Source organism: Bombina bombina, chromosome 9 (assembly GCF_027579735.1).
Source record: "Bombina bombina isolate aBomBom1 chromosome 9, aBomBom1.pri, whole genome shotgun sequence".
NCBI classification, from domain to species: domain Eukaryota; kingdom Metazoa; phylum Chordata; class Amphibia; order Anura; family Bombinatoridae; genus Bombina; species Bombina bombina.
The window spans coordinates 274,236,734-274,259,703 of NC_069507.1; the positions used below are offsets into that span (position 1 = coordinate 274,236,734).

A 22,970-nucleotide genomic window follows, 5' to 3' on the forward strand; every position below is an offset into this window, starting at 1 on the left:
CAGAGACCCCCAAACAGCTCCCCAACCTGAAAGACTCGCATCTGTTGTGATCACAGTCCAGGTTGGCCGAACAAAAGAAGCCCCTTGAACAAAACGATGGTGATCTATCCACCATGTCAGAGAGTGTCGTACATTGGGATTCAAGGATATTATTTGTGATATCTTTGTATAATCCCTGCACCATTGATTCAGCATACAAAGCTGTAGAGGTCTCATGTGAAAACGAGCAAAGGGGATCACGTCCGATGCTGCAGTCATGAGACCTAAAACTTTCATGCACATAGCCACTGAAGGGAATAACTGAGACTGAAGGTGCCGGCAGGCTGCAACCAATTTTAAACGTCTCTTGTCTGTTAGAGACAGAGTCATGGAGACTGAATCTATCTGGAAGCCTAAAAAGGTGACCCTTGTCTGAGGAATCAAGAAACTTTTTGGTAAATTGATCCTCCAACCATGTTTCCGAAGAAACAACACTAGTTGATTCATGTGAGATTCTGCAGTACATAAAGACTGAGCTAGTACCAAGATATCGTCCAAATAAGGAAACACTGCAATACCCTGTTCTCTGATTACAGATAGTAGGGCACCCAGAACCTTTGAAAAGATTCTTGGAGCTGTTGCTAGGCCAAATGGAAGAGCAACAAATTGGTAATGCTTGTTTAGAAAAGAGAATCTCAGAAACTGATAGTGTTCTGGATTAATCGGAATATGAAGTTATGCATCCTGCAAGTCTATTGTGGACATATAATGTCCTCGCTGAACAAAAGGGAGAATAGTCCTTATAGTCACCATCTTGAAAGTTGGTACTCTTACATAACGATTCAAAATTTTCAGATCCAGAACTGGTCTGAATAAATTTTCTTTCTTTGGTACAATGAATAGGTTTGAATAAAACCCCAAACCTTGTTCCTGAGGAGGAACTGGCATGATTACCCCTGAAGACTCCAGGTCTGAAACACATTTCAGGAAAGCCTGAGCTTTTACTGGATTTACTGGGATACGTGAGAGAAAAAATCTTCTCACAGGAGGTCTTACTCTGAATCCTATTCGATACCCTTGAGAGACAATTCTCTGAATCCAATGATTTTGGACAGATTTTATCCAAATATCCTTGAAAAACCTTAATCTGCCCCCTACCAGCTGAGCTGGAATGAGGGCCGCACCTTCATGCGGACTTAGGGGCTGACTTTGGTTTCCTAAATGGCTTGGATTTATTCCAATTTGAGGAAGGCTTCCAATTGGAAGCAGATTCCTTGGGGGGAGGATTGAGTTTTTGTTCCTTATTCTGATGAAAGGAACGAAAACGGTTAGAAGCCTTAGATTTGCCCTTAGGTTTTTTATCCTGAGGCAGAAAAACTCCCTTTCCCCCAGTGACAGTTGAAATAATAGAATCCAACTGAGAACCAAATAAATTATCACCTTGGAAAGAAAGAGATAGTAATCTAGATTTAGATGTCATATCAGCATTCCAAGATTCAAGCCACAAAGCTCTTCTAGCTAATATAGCTAAAGACATGGATCTAACATCAATTTTGATAATATCAAAAATGGCATCACAAATAAAATGATTAGCATGTTGCAGTAAGCGAATAATGCTAGATATGTCAGAATCCAATTCTTGTTGCGCTAAATTCTCCAACCAGAAAGTTGATGCAGCTGCAACATCAGCCAAAGAAATTGCAGGTCTGAGATGACCTGAATATAAATAGGCCTTCCTTAGATAAGATTCAAGCTTCCTATCTAAAGGATCCTTAAAGGAAGTACTATATTCCATAGGAATAGTGGTACGTTTAGCAAGAGTAGAAATAGCCCCATCAACTTTGGGGATTTTTTTCCCAAAACTCTATAGATTTTGCTGGTAAAGGATACCATTTTTTAAACCTTGAAGAAGGAATAAAAGAAGTACCTGGCTTATTCCATTCCCTAGAAATCATATCAGAAATAGTCTCAGGAATAGGAAAAACCCCTGGAGAAACCACAGGAGGTTTAAAAACAGCATTTAAATGTTTATTAGACTGAACGTCAATAGGACTGGTTACCTCAATATCCAAAGTAATTAACACTTCTTTTAATAAACAACGCATATACTCTATTTTAAATAAATAAGTAGATTTGTCAGTGTCACAGTCTGAGGAAGGATCTTCTGTATCAGATAGATCCTCATCAGAAGAGGATAAATTATTATGTTGTTGGTCATTTGAAATTTCATCAACTAAATGAGAAGTTTTAAAAGACCTTTTACGTTTATTAGAAGGTGGAAATGCAGACAAAGCCTTCAGGATAGAATCAGAAACAAATTCTTTAAAATTTACAGGTATATCATGCACATTAGAAGTTGAAGGAACTGCAACTGGCAATGTACTATTACTGATGGATACATTATCTGCATGTAAAAGTTTATCATGACAACTATTACAAATGACATTCAGCGAAATAATTTCTACAATTTTACAACAAATGCACTTAGCTTTGGTAGAACTGATGTCAGGCAGCAATGTTTCAGCAGAAACTTCTGAGACAGGATCAAATTGAGACATCTTGCACAATGTAAAAGAAAAAACAACATATAAAGCAAAATTATCTATTTCCTTATATGACAGTTTCAGGAATGGGAAAAAATGCAAATAGCATAGCCCTCTGATAGAGTAAAAAGCAGGAGGCAAACATTCATGGGGTATTGAAATAATGAAAAAAGTTTGGCGCCAAGTATGACGCACAACGTAACAAACTTTTTTGGCGCCAAAAATAACCGGAAATGACACACTCGCGTCACTAATGACGCAACCGTGTGAAAGGTCTCGGCGTAAAGTATAACGCCGGAAATTACGAAGTTGCGTCATAGACGTATTTTTTCGCGCCACAAATATTTTCGCGCCAAGAATGACGCAATAAAGTTTAGCATTTGACGCACCCGCGGGCCTAATACCACCCGCAATGTGCAAGAAGTAGTCAATTGAAAAAAAGACTAAACCCCAGGTAAGAAATACATTTCTTAAAAAAATGTTTATATTCCCCAAATATGAAACTGACAGTCTGCAGAAGGAAATTCATGAACCTGACTCATGGCAAATATAAGTACAATACATATATTTAGAACTTTATATAAATGCATAAAGTGCCAAACCATAGCTGAGGTGTCTTAAGTAATAAAAAAACAGAATTTATGTTTACCTGATAAATTTCTTTCTCCTACGGTGTATCCGGTCCACGGCTTCATCCTTACTTGTGGGATATTCTCAATCCCTACAGGAAGTGGCAAAGAGAGCACACAGCAGAGCTGTCCATATAGCTCCCCTCAGGCTCTGCCCCCCCAGTCATTCGACCGACGGTTAGGAGAAAAAGGAGAACCATAGGGTGCAGTGGTGACTGTAGTTTACAAAAATAAATATAAACCTGACCAAAATGCCAGGGTGGGCCGTGGACCGGATACACCGTAGGAGAAAGAAATTTATCAGGTAAACATAAATTCTGTTTTCTCCTACATTGGTGTATCCGGTCCACGGCTTCATCCTTACTTGTGGGAACCAATAACAAAGCTTTAGGACACGGATGAAGGGAGGGAACAAGTCAGGTAACCTAAACGGAAGGCACCACTGCTTGCAAAACCTTTCTCCCAAAAATAGCCTCCGAAGAAGCAAAAGTATGGAATTTGTAAAATTTTGCAAATTTATGCAGTGAAGACCAAGTCGCTGCCTTTACAGATCTGTTCAACAGAAGCCTCATTCTTGAAAGCCCATGTGGAAGCCACAGCTCTAGTAGAGTGAGCTGTAATTCGTTCAGGAGGCTGCCTTCCAGCAGTCTCATAAATCAATCGGATTATGCTTTTCAGCCAGAAAGACAGAGAGGTCGCAGTCGCTTTTTGACCTCTCCTCTTGCCAGAATAGACGACAAACAAGGACGATGTTTGTCTGAAGTCTTTAGTTGCTTTTAGATAAAACTTCAAAGCACGAACCACATCAAGATTGTATAACAGACGTTCCTTGTTAGAAACTGGATTAGGACACAGAGAAGGAACAACTATTTCCTGGTTAATATTCTTATTGGAAACCACTTTTGGAAGAAAACCAGGTTTGGTACGTAAAACGACCTTATCTGTATGAAACACCAGATAGGGTGAATTACACTGCAAAGCAGACAATTCAGAAACTCTTCTAGCAGAAGAAATAGCTACCAAAAACAAAACTTTCCAAGACAGTAACTTAATATCTATGGAATGTAGAGGTTCAAACGGAACCCCTTGAAGAACTGAAAGAACTAAATTTAGACTCCATGGAGGAGCCACAGGTCTGTAGACGGGCTTGATTCTGACTAAAGCCTGTACAAAAGCCTGAACATCTGGCACGGCTGCCAGACGCTTGTGTAACAAAACAGACAGAGCAGATATCTGTCCTTTTAAAGAACTAGCTGACAGACCTTTCTCCAATCCTTCTTGGAGAAAAGATAGTAACCTTGGAATCCTTATCTTACTCCATGAGTAACCCTTGGATTCGCACCAGCAAAGATATTTCCGCCATATCTTATGGTAAATTTTTCTGGTGACAGGCTTCCTAGCCTGGATCAGAGTATCTATAACTGATTCCGAAAACCCACGCTTAGCTAGAATCAAGCGTTCAATCTCCAAGCAGTCAGTTGCAGAGAAACTAGGTTTGGATGTGTAAATGGACCTTGGATTAGAAGGTCCTGCCTCAAAGGTAGCTTCCATGGTGGAACCAATGACATATTCACCAGGTCTGCATACCAAGTCCTGCGTGGCCACGCAGGAGCTATCAGAATTACCGAAGCCTTCTCCTGTTTGATCCTGGCTACTAGCCGGGGGAGAAGAGGAAACGGTGGAAAGACATAAGCTAGATTGAACGACCAAGGCGCCACTAAGGCATCTACCAATGTCGCCTTGGGATCCCTGGACCTGGACCCGTAACGTGGAACTTTGGAGTTCTGACGTGACGCCATCAGATCCAGATCTGGAAGGCCCCATAGTTGAGTTAACTGGGCAAAAACCTCCGGGTGAAGTTCCCACTCCCCCGGATGGAAGGTCTGACGACTCAGATAATCCGCTTCCCAGTTGTCCACTCCTGGGATGGATGTGAATTGCTGATAGATGGCAGGAGTGATCCTCTGCCCATTTGATGATCTTGGATACCTACCTCATCGCCAGGGAACTCTTTGTTCCTCCCTGATGATTGATGTACGCTACAGTCGTCATGTTGTCCGACTGAAATCTGATGAATTTGGCCTCCGCTAGTTGAGGCCATGCCTGGAGCGCATTGAATATCGCTCTCAATTCCAAAATGTTTATCGGAGAAGAGATTCTTCCCGAGACCATAGACCCTGAGCTTTCAGGGACTCCCAGACCGCACCCCAGCCCAAGAGGCTGGCGTCGGTTGTGACAATGATCCACTCTGGTCTGCGGAAACTCATTCCCTGAGACAGGTGATCCTGAGACAACCACCAGAGGAGTGAGTCTCTGGTTTTCTGGTCCATTTGTATCTGGGGAGACAAATCTGCATAATCCCCATTCCACTGTTTGAGCATGCACAGTTGCAGTGGTCTTAAATGAATTTGAGCAAAGGGAACCATGTCCATTGCCGCAACCATGAGTCCTATTACCTCCATGCACTGAGCTACGGAGGGTTGAGGAATGGCATGAAGAACTCGACAAGTGTTCAAAAGCTTTAACTTCCTGACCTCCGTCAGAAAGATCTTCATTTCTACCGAGTCTATTATTGTTCCCAGGAAGGGAACCCTTGTGAACGGGGACAGAGAACTCTTTTCTATGTTCACCTTCCACCCGTGAGACCTTAGAAAGGCTAGAACAATGTCCATATGAGCCTTTGCTTTGTGAAAGGACGACGCTTGTATTAAGATGTCGTCTAGGTAAGGTGCTACTGCAATGCCCCTTGGTCTTAGCACCGCTAGAAGGGACCCTAGCACCTTTGTGAAAATTCTGGGAGCAGTGGCCAATCCGAAGGGAAGGGCCACGAATTGGTAATGCTTGTCCAAAAAAGCGAACCTCAGGAACTGATGGTGATCTTTGTGGATAGGAATATGCAGGTACGCATCCTTTAAGTCCACGGTAGTCATATATTGACCCTCCTGGATCATTGGTAAAATTGTCCGAATGGTTTCCATTTTGAATGATGGAACTCTGAGGAATTTGTTTAGGATTTTTAAATCCAGGATTGGCCTGAAAGTTCCTTCCTTTTTGGGAACTACAAACAGGTTTGAGTAAAAACCCAGTCCTTGTTCTGCTGTTGGAACTGGGTGTATCACTCCCATTTTTAGAAGGTCTTCTACGCAACGTAAGAATGCCTGTCTCTTTATCTGGTCTAAAGATAAGCGAGACATGTGGAACCTTCCCTTTGGAGGAAGGTCCTTGAATTCCAGAAGATACCCCTGAGAGACAATTTCTAGCGCCCAGGGGTCCGGAACATCTCTTGCCCAAGCCTGAGCAAAGAGAGAAAGTCTGCCCCCTACTAGATCCGGTCCCGGATCGGGGGCTACCCTTTCATGCTGTCTTGGTAGCAGCAGCAGGCTTCTTGGCCTGTTTACCCTTGTTCCAGCCTTGCAATGGTTTCCATGCTGGCTTGGGCTGGGATGCGTTACCCTCTTGCCTAGTGGCTGTAGAGGTAGAAGCAGGTCCGTTCCTGAAATTGCGAAAGGAACGAAAATTAAACTTATTTTTATCTTTGAAAGGTCTATCTTGTGGAAGAGCATGGCCCTTTCCCCCAGTGATATCTGAAATAATTTCTTTCAACTCTGGCCCGAATAGGGTCTTACCCTTGAAAGGAATATTAAGCAATTTTGTTTTGGACGACACATCCGCCGACCAAGATTTTAGCCAAAGCGCTCTGCGCGCCACGATTGCAAAACTTGAATTTTTCGCCGCTAATTTAGCTAACTGAAAAGCGGCATCTGTAATGAAGGCATTAGCCAACTTCAGGGCGTGAATTCTGTCCATGACTTCATCATAAGAAGTCTCCTTCTGGAGCGAGTTTTCTAGTTCCTCAAACCAAAAAGACGCTGCAGTGGTTACAGGAATAATGCAAGAAATTGGTTGAAGAAGAAAACCTTGTTGAACAAAAATTTTCTTAAGCAAACCTTCTAATTTTTTATCCATAGGATCTTTGAAAGCGCAACTATCTTCTATTGGTATGGTTGTGCGCTTAGCTAGTGTTGAAACTGCCCCCTCTACCTTAGGGACCGTCTGCCACGCGTCCTTTCTGGGGTCAACAATGGGGAACATTTTCTTAAATATAGGGGGGGGGGAACAAAAAGTACACCTGGTCTCTCCCACTCCCTAGTCACTATATCCGCCACCCTCTTAGGTATCGGAAATGCATCAGTGTGTACTGGGACCTCTAAGAATTTGTCCATTTTACACAATTTTTCTGGGACCACCAAAGGGTCACAATCATCAAGTGTAGCTAGAAACTCCTTAAGTAGGGCGCGGAGCTGTTCTAACTTAAATTTAAATGCTATGGTATCTGGCTCTGCCTGCTGAGAAACTTTTCCTGTGTCAGAAATTTCTCCCTCAGACAGGCCCTCCCTCCCCGCCAAATCAGATTGATGTGAGGGCACTACAGATAAATTATGCGCTGCGTCTGCTTGCTCACCTTCTGTATTTAAAACTGAGCTATCACGCTTCCTTGGAAAAGCTGGCAGTTTGGATAAAAATGCTGCGAGAGAATTATCCATTACTGCCGCTAACTGTTGCAAAGTAATAGGAATCGGTGCGCTAGATGTACTGGGCATCGCTGGCGCGGGCATAGCTGGTGTTGACACAGAAGGAGAGGATAGTGGACGATCCTCACTACCTTCAGCTAAAGAATCATTTTGGGCTACGTCTATAAGCGTGACTGTGCGGTCCTTAAGCTGTTTGGACGATATAGCACACTTCACACATAAGTTTAATGGGGGCACCGCCTTGGCCTTTAAACATACAGAACAAATGCTATCTGAAGGTTCAGACATCTTTGACAGAGTTAGACAGAACTTCAATGCAATAAAAAATAATTTTGACAAAAACTTTACTGTGTCTTTAAATAATAAAAGTGCACACTTTATTACTAAAATATCAAAAAACCATCAAAAAATCATCCGATTTTAATGACATTTTCACCACATTGTCTTAATGCTTTGAAAAGATTGCACACAAATTTTCAGACCAATTAACCCCTTAATGCCCAAACCGGAGCTAAGAACAGCAGTTAACCGGTTAAAAACACTACAGTACAATGCCACAGCCTCTACTGTGGCTTTTACCTTCCTTAGGGATTATTTGAGTAAGAAATTAGCCTCTCTGAAGTCCTTTCTGATGTCTCTAGACTCCCCATGTGAAGCTGCATGAACTGTCTAGTCAAAACAACTGCGCAATTGAGGCGCGAAAATGAGGCCTCCTCTCTCTTCCTTCCAGAGTGGTGGGGCCTTATAGACTAGATTAGGTGTCTAATTAAGTGCCAGGCGCAATATTAAACCCCATAAGTGTTTTAAAAGTCTCAAAAAACACCTTATGCATACTGAAACATGCTAATAAGCAATCGATTAAGCCCACAATAGTGTCAACCAGCATTGAGCCCTTAATTTAAGCCATTATTTTATACAGAGTTTGAGAAAAATGGCTTACCTATCCCTGAGGGGATTTCTGACAGTCTTCTAGCATTACTTGGTCTTGTTAGAAAAATGACTGATCATACCTGAAGCAGTTAAGCCTGCAAACTGTTCCCCCCAACTGAAGTTCTCTGGTATTCAACAGTCCTGCGTGGGAACAGCAATGGATTTTAGTTACTGGTGCTAAAATCATATTCCTCTCAGCAGAAATCTTCATCACTGTTCTGCCTCAGAGTAAATAGTACAAACCGGCACTATTTTAAAATAACAAACTCTTGATTGAAGAAATAAAACTACAAATATAACACCACATACTCTTTACCACCCCCGTGGAGATGCTACTTGTTAGAGCGGCAAGAGGAATGACTGGGGGGGCGGAGCCTGAGGGGAGCTATATGGACAGCTCTGCTGTGTACTCTCTTTGCCACTTCCTGTAGGGATTGAGAATATCCCACAAGTAAGGATGAAGACGTGGACCGGATACACCAATGTAGGAGAAACATACTTACCAAAAGACACCCATCCACATATAGCAGATAGCCAAACCAGTACTAAAACAGTTATTAGTAGAGGTAATGGTAAATTGAGAGTATATCGTCGATCTGAAAAGGGAGGTAGGAGATGAATCTCTACGACCGATAACAGAGAACCTATGAAATAGACCCCCGTTAGGGAAATCATCGGATTCAATAAGCGATACTCCCTTCACGTCCCTCTGACATTCGCTGTACTCTGAGAGGAATTGGGCTTCAACAATGTTGAGAAGCGCATGTCAACGTAGAAATCTTAGCACAAACTTACTTCACCACCTCCATAGGAGGCAAAGTTTGTAAAACTGAATTGTGGGTGTGGTGAGGGGTGTATTTATAGGCATTTTGAGGTTTGGGAAACTTTGCCCCTCCTGGTAGGATTGTATATCCCATACGTCACTAGCTCATGGACTCTTGCCAATTACATGAAAGAAAGGTCTGCACACACATACACATGCATACACTACAGTGTCAGTACTATATTGCATCACATATATTGTATAGCGCTTCTGCATATTCAGATACATAAGATGATTTTTTTTATAAAAAAACCTCAGGTAATACTGGTGAGTGAGGGTCTTTCTCCCCATGACTCACCGGCATGGAGAGAAATCAAGTAAAAACTTTAGGCGCTGATATTGAACATACAATTGTAATGTAGGTGTCTCTACTTCACACCCAGAACCTGCATAGCAAGATAAACAGGGACAGTGTGCACCAGGTGTCATATAACTGCATGTAAAAGACACTACTCTAAAGAAGAATATGCACAGATACTGATCTTAAAATCCAGTTTAAAAACGTACAAGCTCCCAGTTTAGCTCTGATGATGAGGTTGACTGGGACACCCGGTGAAAGGGGCTGAGAAAACAAGAAGAGCAGACACTCCCGCCCTCCACCCTTCCCTGCATGTGAAAAGACAGATAACAAACAGGAGCCTGTAAACGCGTGTATACATCTGGCACTGTGGGGCTTGGTTAGGAGTCTGAAAATCAGCACAATGTTATTAAAGGGACAGTCTAGGCCAAAATAAACTTTCATGATTCAGATAGAGCATGTAATTTTAAACAATTTTCCAGTTTACTTTTATCACCAATTTTGCTTTGTTCTCTTGGTATTCTTAGTTGAAAGCTTAACCTAGGAGGTTCATATGCTAATTTCTTAGACCTTGAAGCCCACCTCTTTCAGATTGCATTTTAACAGTTTTTCACCACTAGAGGGTGTTAGTTCACATATTTCATATAGATAACACTGTGCTCGTGCACGTGAAGTAATCTGGGAGCAGGCACTGATTGGCTAGACTGCAAGTCTGTCAAAAGAACTGAAAAAAGGGGCAGTTTGCAGAGGCTTAGATACAAGATAATCACAGAGGTTAAAAGTATATTATTATAACTGTTGGTTATGCAAAACTGGGAAATGGGTAATAAAGGGATTATCTATCTTTTAAAACAATAAAAATTCTGGTGTAGACTGTCCCTTTAAACAAATAAGCAAAACTAAACATTGTTACAAAACACTCCCAGATGGGCTAAATAAATGTATCATCTACAAAACACTTATGCAAAGAAAAATCTAGTGTACAATGTCCCTTTAAATCTGCACTATTAGAGATTATGGGGTGACAGTATTGGAGATCACACAGTGACACAGAGATTATGGGGTGACAGTATTGGGGATTACACAGTGACACAGAGATTATGGGGTGACAGTATTGGGGATCACACAGAGATTATGGGGTGACAGTATTGGGGATCACACAGTGACACAGAGATTATGGGGTGACAGTATTGGGGCTCACACAGAGATTATGGGGTGACAGTATTGGGGATTACACAGTGACACAGAGATTATGGGGTGACAGTATTGGGGATCACACAGAGATTATGGGGTGACAGTATTGGGGATCACACAGTGACACAGAGATTATGGGGTGACAGTATTGGGGATTACACAGTGACACAGAGATTATGGGGTGACAGTATTGGGGATCACACAGTGACACAGATATTATGGGGTGACAGTATTGGAGATTACACAGTGACACAGAGATTATGGGGTAACAGTATTGGGGATTACACAGTGACACAGAGATTATGGGGTGACAGTATTGGGGATCACACAGTGACACTATTAGATATTATGGGGTGACAGTATTGGGGATCACACAGTGACACAGAGATTATGGGGTAACAGTATTGGGGATTACACAGTGACACAGAGATTATGGGGTGACAGTATTGGGGATCACACAGTGACACTATTAGAGATTATGGGGTGACAGTATTGGGGATTACACAGTGACACAGAGATTATGGGGTGACAGTATTGGGGATTACATAGTGACACAGAGATTATGGGGTGACAGTATTGGGGATCACACAGTGACACAGAGATTATGGGGTGACAGTATTGGGGATCACACAGTGACACAGAGATTATGGGGTGACAGTATTGGGGATTACACAGTGACACAGAGATTATGGGGTGACAGTATTGGGGATCACACAGAGATTATGGGGTGACAGTATTGGGGATCACACAGTGACACAGAGATTATGGGGTGACAGTATTGGGGATTACACAGTGACACAGAGATTATGGGGTAACAGTATTGGGGATTACACAGTGACACAGAGATTATGGGGTGACAGTATTGGGGATCACACAGAGATTATGGGGTGACAGTATTGGGGATCACACAGAGATTATGGGGTGACAGTATTGGGGATCACACAGTGACACAGAGATTATGGGGTGACAGTATTGGGGATTACACAGTGACACAGAGATTATGGGGTGACAGTATTGGGGATCACACAGTGACACTATTAGAGATTATGGGGTGATAGTATTGGGGATTACACAGTGACACAGAGATTATGGGGTGACAGTATTGGGGATCACACAGTGACACTATTAGAGATTATGGGGTGACAGTATTGGGGATCACACAGAGATTATGGGGTGACAGTATTGGGGATCACACAGTGACACAGATATTATGGGGTGACAGTATTGGGGATCACACAGTGACACAGAGATTATGGGGTGACAGTATTGGGGATTACACAGTGACACAGAGATTATGGGGTGACAGTATTGGGGATCACACAGAGATTATGGGGTGACAGTATTGGGGATCACACAGTGACACAGAGATTATGAGGTGACAGTATTGTGGATTACACAGTGACACAGAGATTATGGGGTGACAGTATTGGGGATCACACAGTGACACAGAGATTATGGGGTGACAGTATTGGGGATTACACAGTGACACAGAGATTATGGGGTGACAGTATTGGGGATCACACAGAGATTATGGGGTGACAGTATTGGGGATCACACAGTGACACAGAGATTATGAGGTGACAGTATTGGGGATTACACAGTGACACAGATTATGGGGTGACAGTATTGGGGATTACACAGTGACACAGAGATTATGAGGTGACAGTATTGGGGATTACACAGTGACACAGAGATTATGGGGTGACAGTATTGGGGATCACACAGTGACACTATTAGAGATTATGGGGTGACAGTATTGGGGATTACACAGTGACACAGATTATGGGGTGACAGTATTGGAGATCACACAGTGACACAGAGATTATGGGGTGACAGTATTGGGGATCACACAGTGACACAGAGATTATGGGGTGACAGTATTGGGGATCACACAGTGACACAGAGATTATGGGGTGACAGTATTGGGGATCACACAGTGACACTATCAGAGATTATGGGGTGACAGTAATGGGGATCACATAGTGACACTATTAGAGATTATGGGGTGACAGTATCAGAGATTATGGGGTGATAATATTGGGGATCACATAGTGACAATATTAAAGAATACGGGGTGATAGTATTGGGGATCACATAATGACAATATTAGAGATTATGGGTTGACACTTGCGCTATATATATTAAGTTTTTGTTTTTTTCTGTTTCTGCAGGACGCCTCCCACAGCGATCCCTATATCCGCCCTCTCGCTCAACACTCCGCTACCCGCACAGCAATGAGGATATTCAGGATGACTTTGACTGGGACTCAATTGCTTAGACTGCACATTTATCCCCTGGGATAAAACAAAAAAGAGATAAAGGAGGGAGTTGAATTCCTCCAGCCAAGTTATATATAAATATATATATATATATATATATATATATAAGTGTATATCTTTGTCTGACAATCAGGGGTGATGGCCCCCACCTCCAGTGACTGGGACAAATGCTGAAGAGAAAAGACCCTCTATTATATTACAGGCTAAGGCCCCAGAAACAATACCTGGATAGCAGGAGAGAAACTGATCTCTTCAAGAGAAAATTGACTTTTTGCCAAAGTTGTGGCAACTCTGAGCACCAAGGCTCACGCCACCATGAAAGGAGAGGACCTGCCACAGGGACTTCTGGTTTATTTATATGGCACACACATATTCCACTGAGCAGTACAGAGTGTATTCATGGTTGCATGTACAAGGCAGCCACTACAAAATTATCAAGAACCACGTTCCTCAAAGATATCTTGTGTGGTGTTATTCTGTTGCTCACAGGCCAGGGAAAAAACACGACACAGAACAGGACAACTGTAAAATGAGAGCAACTTCTAACCTCACACACCTTGCCCAATCCCCATCAGACCAACTCACTCTCCCACATCAGTTCCCAATTCAGATCAACCACTCGCACAACAGTCCGACCACCCTACCACATCAGACTAACTTCCAACTTCAGACCGACCACCAACACATATCAGAACGACCAACCTCCCACATCAGACCAACATCAAACAGTGCCACCCTCCCACATCAGAAGGATGAATCTCCCATATCAGACTAGACCCACCATTACACATAAGACCGCACCACCCTCCCACATCAGTCCGGCCAACCTCCCAGATAAGTCCAGACCAACCTCCCTCATCAGACTGGACTAACCTCTTAAATGAGACCAACCACCCTTCCAAATTAGACAGACCAACCCCCTACATCAGACCTTCCACTCACACAATAAACTGGGCACCTCTCCAACATCAGACTGACCACATTCCCACATCAGAATAACAACTAAAACAACAGACCAGATCATCATCATGCATAAGACCAACCACCCTTACAGAAGAGACTGGACAACTCTCATATATCAGAATGGGGCCAGATCAGAATCACACACCCTCAGGTGTATACTTAATATAAATATCAGAAGAGAGAGCCGCACTCCTGAGATAGAACAAAAGCTAGAATAACTTCCATGCCTGTTCATTTCCATTGCAACTCAGGGTGCATAATATTTTAGCACACTATGCCTTTTCACAGAGAGAAAATATCCTGTAGCATATCAGTCTGACCCTGCCCAAAGACAGTCCAGCGCCAAAATACCAGGCAATTCTTCTCTGAACAAGACAAACAACAACCCCAGATGATCGTTTCGGCTTTCTGTGGGCCTCGTCAGTGAGGTGCAGTTGTATCTCTCTAAGGGCATGTGTGCAAGGAATCCATGTCTGGTTTCCCCCATTACTCTTAGGGACACCCAAGAGTAATTTGCATAAATATCAGAAGAGAGAGTCGCACTCCTGAGATAGAACAAAAGCTAGAATAACTTCCATGCCTGTTCATTTCCATTGCAACTCAGGGTGCATAATCTTTTAGCACACTATGCCTTTTCACAGAGAGAAAATATCCTGTAGCATATCAGTCTGACCCTGCCCAAAGACAGTCCAGTGCCGAAATACCAGGCAATTCTTCTCTGAACAAGAGAAACAACAACCCCAGACGATCGTATATTAGAACGACCAACACTCCCACATCAGACCAACATAAAACAGTGCCACCCTCCCACATCAGAAGGATCAATCTCCCATATCAGACTAGCCCCACCATCACACATAAGACCGCACCACCCTCCCACATCAGTCCGGACCAACCTCCCAGATAATCCAGACCAACCTCCCTCATCAGACTGGACTAACCTCTTAAATCAGACAAACCACCCTCCCAAATTAGACAGGACCAACCCCCTACTTCAGACCAACCACTCACACAATAAACTGGGCACCTCTCCAACATCAGACTGACCACATTCCCACATCAGAATAACAACTAAAACAACAGACCAGACCATCATTATGCATAAGACCAACCACCCTTACAGAAGAGACCGGACAACTTTCATATATCAGAATGGGGCCAGATCAGAATCACCCACCCTCAGGTGTATACTTAATATAAAGTGAATATATTATGTTTTTTATTTAGATGGGATTCATCCTCACTATCTCTATTTAGTGATGGTCAAATGTGTTTCCCAAGAAACCAGTGTCCAGGATGGTTTGTATCATTAATATCCTCATTTCTGTTAAGCCAATATGAAAAATTATCGCTCGTAGATTTGTTCTCATTTACTAGATCCAGTTTATTCTATAGAATTGATATATATATATTCTGGTTGCCAATCAGAACCATCCTCTTATAGGGGCTGGACAGAAGTGACCACTCCCCACGCTTATCAGTATATAATAAGCAGTGTTACCTCAAACTCCTCCTAATCTTAGGTGTGTCCTGAACTGAACTGACAGGAAAATGCAAGGAAGGGGAAACTGGTGATTATTATACAGAGATAAGAGGTATAGAAATTGCTGTATATTTTGATCTGAATTTCTAGTTATATTGGCTCGCCCTTGCTAATAATCACCAATGAGGCAAATACAAGACAAAAGCAAAGCAGTGGGAAGCAAAAATGTCAAGCAATACAAAATACACTGCTCAATAAAAACATTTTATTTAGAAATCCATTGGCAAAAAAACCCCTTTATGCTGAGTTTGTCTCTCATTACAAATTTCCTCACATTCACCTTGTAATGAGAAATAAAGGTATGTGGAAACTTCAAAACCACAGCTTGAACAAGAAATGCTTATTTTTTGGTTATAGGCCCTAAATATAGCTTGGATAATCCAACTGGAAATATTAGTTTTGGCAGGAGCCAACCCCTGACAAGCACCTTGATGAACAACACACAACTTTTCTTCTTCCTATTACTCTGAGTCTCCTTAAGGTTAATATAAAGACATTGGACTACATCCAATCTATACAGAGTTCTGCTTTCAGGACAAAAAAATGGCAAAATTATGTATTGTGAGGAATGAAAGTGAGAAACTACCTTTCGTAGATAATCAGATACAATGCAGAATACCACTTTGTCCTAATGAAAAGAGATATAGGAATCTAATGCTAGGAGTTCTGAAAGTAATTGACACAAGGAAAATAGTTTTCAAACCGAGGAACCAAAACAACACTTCTCTCAAGGGTTCAAAAGTTGGATTAAGCATAGCATTCAAGATTAACGGATGATACCATGGGGGTATCATCAATCTCTTAACAGGTAAGATATGAGCCAGTGCTTGGAAAAACAGAGATCTTAAGCCCACTTCACACCAGAAATAGCAGAGATGGCTGAGGCTAAGATCTTGCAGATAACCATCATGGAGAAACTCCAGCAAATGACCAAAAGAAAAATCTAAACTAGAGAGACTTCTAGTCGACATCCCGATGAAGAAATTATCCCATATCATGTAATATGTAGATGTAGTCTTCTTCTTAGCTTTTAATAATGTAAAAATTACTGTTGCTGTAATATTCAACTCCTGCAAACTAGTCCACTCAGCCACCAAACCACTAGATGGAGCTTTCTAGATGTAGATGCCAAATTGGACCCAGATGCAGCATGTCTGGACTCAACAGAATGAGTCATGGAGTTTTAAGCCAACATTTGTAGAAGAGAGAACCAAAGCCGCCTGGGCAATTCTGGAATTACTGCTAGAAAAGCTGTCTTCTGCTTAGTTATGTGAAGTAACTGTGATTTGAGAGGGATTAGAAGGAACATATAGATAAGAGAAAACTCTACTAAACAAATACATACACTCCCATCAACAGAGGGAAGGAAAGTGGCTGAAAAAGTGGGCCAATTCATAATTGCAGCTGTATGTTATCAGGTCCACATCTGGAGAGGATTTGATTGAAGAGAAGAACATTCAATCTCTATTCTGTCTGCTGAAAAACATAATTTACCTGATATTCATTTCTTTCATATTGGCAAGAGTCCATGAGCTAGTGACGTATGGGATATACATTCCTACCAGGAGGGGCAAAGTTTCCCAAACCTCAAAATGCCTATAAATACACCCCTCACCACACCCACAATTCAGTTTAACGAATAGCCAAGAAGTGGGGTGATAAGAAAGGAGCGAAAGCATCAAACAAGGAATTGGAATAATTGTGCTTTATACAAAAAAATCATAACCACCACAAAAAAAGGATGGGCCTCATGGACTCTTGCCAATATGAAAGAAATGAATTTATCAGGTAAGTTCTTACATAAATTATGTTTTCTTTCATGTAATTGGAAAGAGTCCATGAGCTAGTGACGTATGGGATAGCAGATACCCAAGATGTGGAACTTCCACGCAAGAGTCACTAGAGAGGGAGGGATAAAATAAAGACAGCCAATTCCGCTGAAAAAACAATCCACAACCCGAATCAAAAAGTTTTAATCTTATAATGAAAAAAACTGAAATTATAAGTAGAAGAATCAAACTGAAACAGCTGCCTGAAGTACTTTTCTACCAAAAACTGCTTCTGAGGAAGAAAAAACATAAAAATGGTAGAATTTAGTAAAAGTATGCAAAGAAGACCAAGTTGCTGCTTTGCAAATCTGATCAACAGAAGCTTCATTCTTAAAAGCCCAGGAAGTAGAAACTGACCTAGTAGAATGAGCCGTAATCCTCTGAGGAGGGGATTTACCTGACTCCACATAAGCATGATGAATCAAAAGCTTTAACCAAGACACCAAAGAAATGGCAGAAGCCTTCTGACCTTTCCTAGAACCAGAAAAGATAACAAATAGACTAGAAGTCTTTCTGAAATCTTTAGTAGCTTCAACATAATATTTCAAAGCTCTTACTACATCCAAAGAATCTAAAGATCTCTCCAGAGAATTCTTAGGATTAGGGCACAATGAAGGGACAACAATTTCTCTACTAATGTTGTTAGAATTCACAACTTTAGGTAAAAATTTAAATGAAGTCCGCAAAACCGCCTTATCCTGATGAAAAATCAGAAAAGGAGACTCACAAGAAAGAGCAGATAACTCAGAAACTCTTCTAGCAGAAGAGATGGCCAAAAGGAACAAGACTTTCCAAGAAAGTAATTTAATGTCCAGAGAATACATAGGCTCAAACGGAGGAGCCTGTAAAGCCCTCAAAACCAAATTAAGACTCCAAGGAGGAGAGATTGACTTAATGACAGGCTTGATATGAACCAAAGCCTGTACAAAACAATGAATATCAGGAAGATTTGCAATTTTTCTGTGAAACAGAACAGAAAGAGCAGAGATTTGTCCTTTCAAGGAACTTGCAGACAAACCTTTTTCCAAACCATCCTGAAGAAACTGTAAAATTCTAGGAATTCTAAAAGAATGCCAAGAGAATCTATGAGAAGAACACCAAGAAATGTAAGTCTTCCAAACTCTGTAATAAATCTTTCTAGACACAGATTTACGAGCCTGTAACATAGTATTAATCACTGAGTCAGAGAAACCTCTATGACTAAGTATTAAGCGTTCAATCTCCATACCTTCAAATTTAATGATTTGAGATCCTAATGGAAAAAAGGGCCTTGAAATAGAAGGTCTGGCCTTAACGGAAGTGTCCAAGGTTGGCAACTGGCCATCTGAACGAGATCCGCATACCAAAACCTGTGTGGCCATGCTGGAGCCACCAGCAGTACAAACGAACGCTCCATTAGGATTTTGGAAATCACTTTTGGAAGAAGAACTAGAGGCGGAAAGATATAAGCAGGTTGATAACTCCAAGGAAGTGACAACGCATCCACCGCTTCCACTTGAGGATCCCTGGATCTGGACAGATACCTGGGAAGTTTCTTGTTTAGATGAGAAGCCATCAGATCTATTTCTGGAAGTTCCCAGATTTGAACAATCTGAAGAAATACCTGTGGGTGAAGAGACCATTCACCCGGATGTAACATCTGGCGACTGAGATAATCCGCTTCCCAATTGTCTATACCTGGGATATGAACCGCAGAGATTAGACAGGAGCTGGATTCCGCCCATACAAGTATCTGAGATACTTCTTTCATAGCCTGAGGACTGTGAGTCCCACCTTGATGATTGACATACGCCACAGTTGTGACATTGTCTGTCTGAAAGCAAATAAACGATTATCTCTTCAGAAGAGGCCAGAACTGAAGAGCTCTGAAAATCGCACGGAGTTCCAAAATGTTGATTGGTAATCTCGCCTCCTGAGATTCCCAAACCCCCTGCGCTGTCAGAGATCCCCATACAGCTCCCCAACCTGAAAGACTCGCATCTGTTGAGATCACAGTCCAGGTTGGACGAACAAAGGAGGCCCCTTGAACTAAACGATGGTGATCCAACCACCAAGTCAGAGAAGATTGAACATTGGGATTTAAGGATATTAATTGTGATATCTTTGTATAATCCCTGCACCATTGGTTCAGCATACAAAGCTGGAGAGGTCTCATGTGAAAACGAGCAAAGGGGATCGCGTCCGATGCAGCAGTCATGAGACCTAGAATTTCCATGCACAAAGCTACCGAAGGGAATGATTGAGACTGAAGGTTTCGACAAGCTGAAACCAATTTCAGACGTCTCTTTTCTGTTAGAGACAAAGTCATGAACACTGAATCTATTTGGAAACCCAAAAAGGTTACCCTTGTCTGAGGAATCAAGGAACTCTTTGGTAAATTGATCCTCCAACCATGTCTTTGAAGAAACAACACAAGTTGATTCGTGTGAGATTCTGCAGAATGTAGACTGAGCAAGTACCAAGATATCGTCCAAATAAGGAAATACCGCAATACCCTGCTCTCTGATTACAGAGAGAAGGGCACAAAGAACCTTTGAAAAGATCCTTGGAGCTGTTGCTAGGCCAAAAGGAAGAGCAACAAACTGGTAATGCTTGTCTAGAAAAGAGAATCTCAGGAACTGATAGTGGTCCGGATGAATTGGAATATGAAGATATGCATCCTGTAAGTCTATTGTGGACATATAATGCCCTTGCTGAACAAAAGGCAGAACAGTCCTTATAGTCACCATTTTGAATGTTGGTATCCTTACATAACGATTCAATATTTTTAGATCCAGAACTGGTCTGAAAGAATTCTCTTTCTTTGGTACAATGAACAGATTTGAATAAAACCCCAGGCCCCGTTCCAGAACTGGCACTGGCACAATTACCCCAGCTGACTCCAGGTCTGAAACACATTTCAGAAACGCCTGAGCCTTTACTGGGTTTACTGGAATGCATGAGAGAAAAAATCTTCTCACAGGCGGTCTTACCTTGAAACCTATTCTGTACCCTTGAGAAACAATGTTCTGAATCCAAAGATTTTGAATCGAATTGATCCAAACATCTTTGAAAAAACATAACCTGCCCCCTACCAGCTGTGCTGGAATGAGGGCCGCATCTTCATGCGGACTTGGGAGCTGGTTTTGATTTTCTAAAAGGCTTGGATTTATTCCAGACTGGAGAAGGTTTCCAAACGGAAACTGTTCCTTTAGGGGAAGGGTCAGGCTTCTGTTCCTTATTCTGACGAAAGGAATGAAAACAATTAGCAGCCCTATATTTACCCTTAGATTTTTTATCCTGAGGCAAAAAAGCTCCCTTCCCCCCAGTAACAGTTGAAATGATAGAATCCAACTGAGAACCAAATAATTTATTACCTTGGAAAGAAAGAGAAAGCAACGTTGACTTAGAAGTCATATCTGCATTCCAAGATTTAAGCCATAAAGCTCTTCTAGCTAAAATAGCTAAAGACATATACCTGACATCAATCCTAATGATATCAAAAATGGCATCACAAACAAAGTTATTAGCATGTTGAAGAAGTTTAACAATGCTATAAGCATTATGGTCTGACACTTGTTGCGCTAAAGCCTCCAACCAGAAGGTGGAAGCCGCAGCAACATCAGCCAAAGAAATAGCAGGTCTAAGAAGATTACCTGAACATAAATAAGCCTTCCTTAGAAAGGATTCAAGCTTCCTATCTAAAGGATCCTTAAAAGAAGTACTATCTGCCGTAGGAATAGTAGTACGTTTAGCAAGAGTAGAGATAGCCCCATCAACTTTGGGGATTTTTCCCCAAAACTCTAATCTATCAGACGGCAAAGGGTACAATTTCTTAAACCTTGGAGAAGGAGTAAAAGAAGTACCCAGACTATTCCATTCCCTAGAAATTACTTCTGAAATAGCATCAGGAACTGGAAAAACTTCTGGAATAACTACATGAGGTTTAAAAAACGAATTTAAACGCTTATTAGTTTTAATATCAAGAGGACTAGACTCCTTCATATCTAATGCAATCAACACTTCTTTCAGTAAAGAACGAATAAACTCCATCTTAAACAAATATAAAGATTTATCAGTGTCAATATCTGAGGCAGAATCTTCTGAACCAGATAGATCCTCATCAGAGATAGATAAGTCAGAATGATGGCGGTCATTTAAAAATTCATCTGAAATATGAGAAGTTTTAAAAGACCTTTTACGTTTACTAGAAGGAGGTATAACAGACAGAGCCTTCCGAATAGAATTAGAAACAAATTCTTTCACATTAACAGGAACATCCTGAACATTAGATGTTGAAGGAACAACAACAGGTAATGGATTATTACTAATGGAAATATTATCCGCTTTGATAGTTTATCATGACAACTAACACAAACTACAGCCGGAGGAACAGTTACCAAAAGTTTACAACAAATGCACTTAGCTTTGGTAGAACCAACATCAGGCAGCGTCTTACCAGAAGTAGATTCTGATCCAGGGTCAGGTAGTGACATCTTGCAATATGTAATAGAAAAAACAACATATAAAGCAAAATTATCAAATTCCTTAAATGACAGTTTCAGGAATGGGAAAAAATGCAAAACAAAACAAGCCTCCAGAAACCAGAAGCAACTAAAAAGTGAGACTGAAATAATGTGAAAAAAACTGGCGCCAAGAATGACGCCCACATTTTTTGACGCCAAAAAACGTCTGCAACAAACACGAGTCAAAAATGACGCAACTACGTGAAAAGTTCCGGCGTCAACTGACGTCATTCTCGCACCAAAAAAGTCTTGTGCCAAAAATGACACAATAAATTCTAGCATTTTCTGCACCCGCGAGCCTAACAGCCCGCAATTTAGAAGAAAAAAGTAAATTGAAAATTTTAAGGTAAGAAATTTTTTTAATTCATATGCATTTTCCCAAAAATGAAACTGACAGTCTGAAAGAAGGAACACTGATTGACCTGAATCATGGCAAATATAAGTTTAAGTGTGAAGGGAGGGTTTGTACACTCGCAGATATGTGTCTATCCTGGAAAGATAACAGTTCACATAGAGAGTTGTGATATCTCACAAAATATATAAGAACATGTTGGTCCCTGGACTTCAGTCCAAATGACCCCCACTCACCGCTCAGCTAGTAGGCTAATTATCTTCACCCACCCGGGGGTGAGCTGTCCGTCTGTATAGAAAACTCCAATAACCACCTGGGAAACTCCAAAATGCAGGCTAGCCGGAACTTATCTTCGGCGTATGCAAACGTATCCGCATCTGCGCTGGTGTCCCTGTGGAAAGGCAGAGTGAAGAGACAGACGGCAATCCGTACGAGTTGGCTGTTATCCAAATTGCTCTCTTCGGCATTCAGCGTGTGCGTGCGTGAGTATCGGGGGGCGTGGCAGTCTTCACCCGGGATGACAACGTAAGCAGGGCTGTAGTAGAGGGGGTATCCGTAATCTGGTGTTAAG

The 22,970-nt window shown here is 41.6% G+C and overlaps 1 protein-coding gene and 1 long non-coding RNA gene across 2 annotated transcripts in view; both read left to right on the forward strand.

The window, feature by feature from the left end:
• LOC128640581 (forkhead box protein J2) overlaps window positions 1-13,664 on the forward strand; it is a 75,688-nt gene extending 62,024 nt beyond the window's left edge. Inside the window, exon 7 of the mRNA XM_053693052.1 lies at window positions 13,100-13,664. Coding sequence (XP_053549027.1) covers window positions 13,100-13,206 — 107 coding nt within the window. The 3' untranslated portion in view covers window positions 13,207-13,664. The remainder of the gene's footprint in view (window positions 1-13,099) is intronic.
• Window positions 13,665-14,035: 371 nt separating this feature from the next.
• Window positions 14,036-15,524, forward strand: LOC128640321 (uncharacterized). Its single transcript, XR_008399329.1, has 2 exons — window positions 14,036-14,321; window positions 15,354-15,524. It is a non-coding gene; the product is annotated as an uncharacterized LOC128640321 (long non-coding RNA).
• The last annotated feature ends 7,446 nt before the right edge of the window (window positions 15,525-22,970 follow it).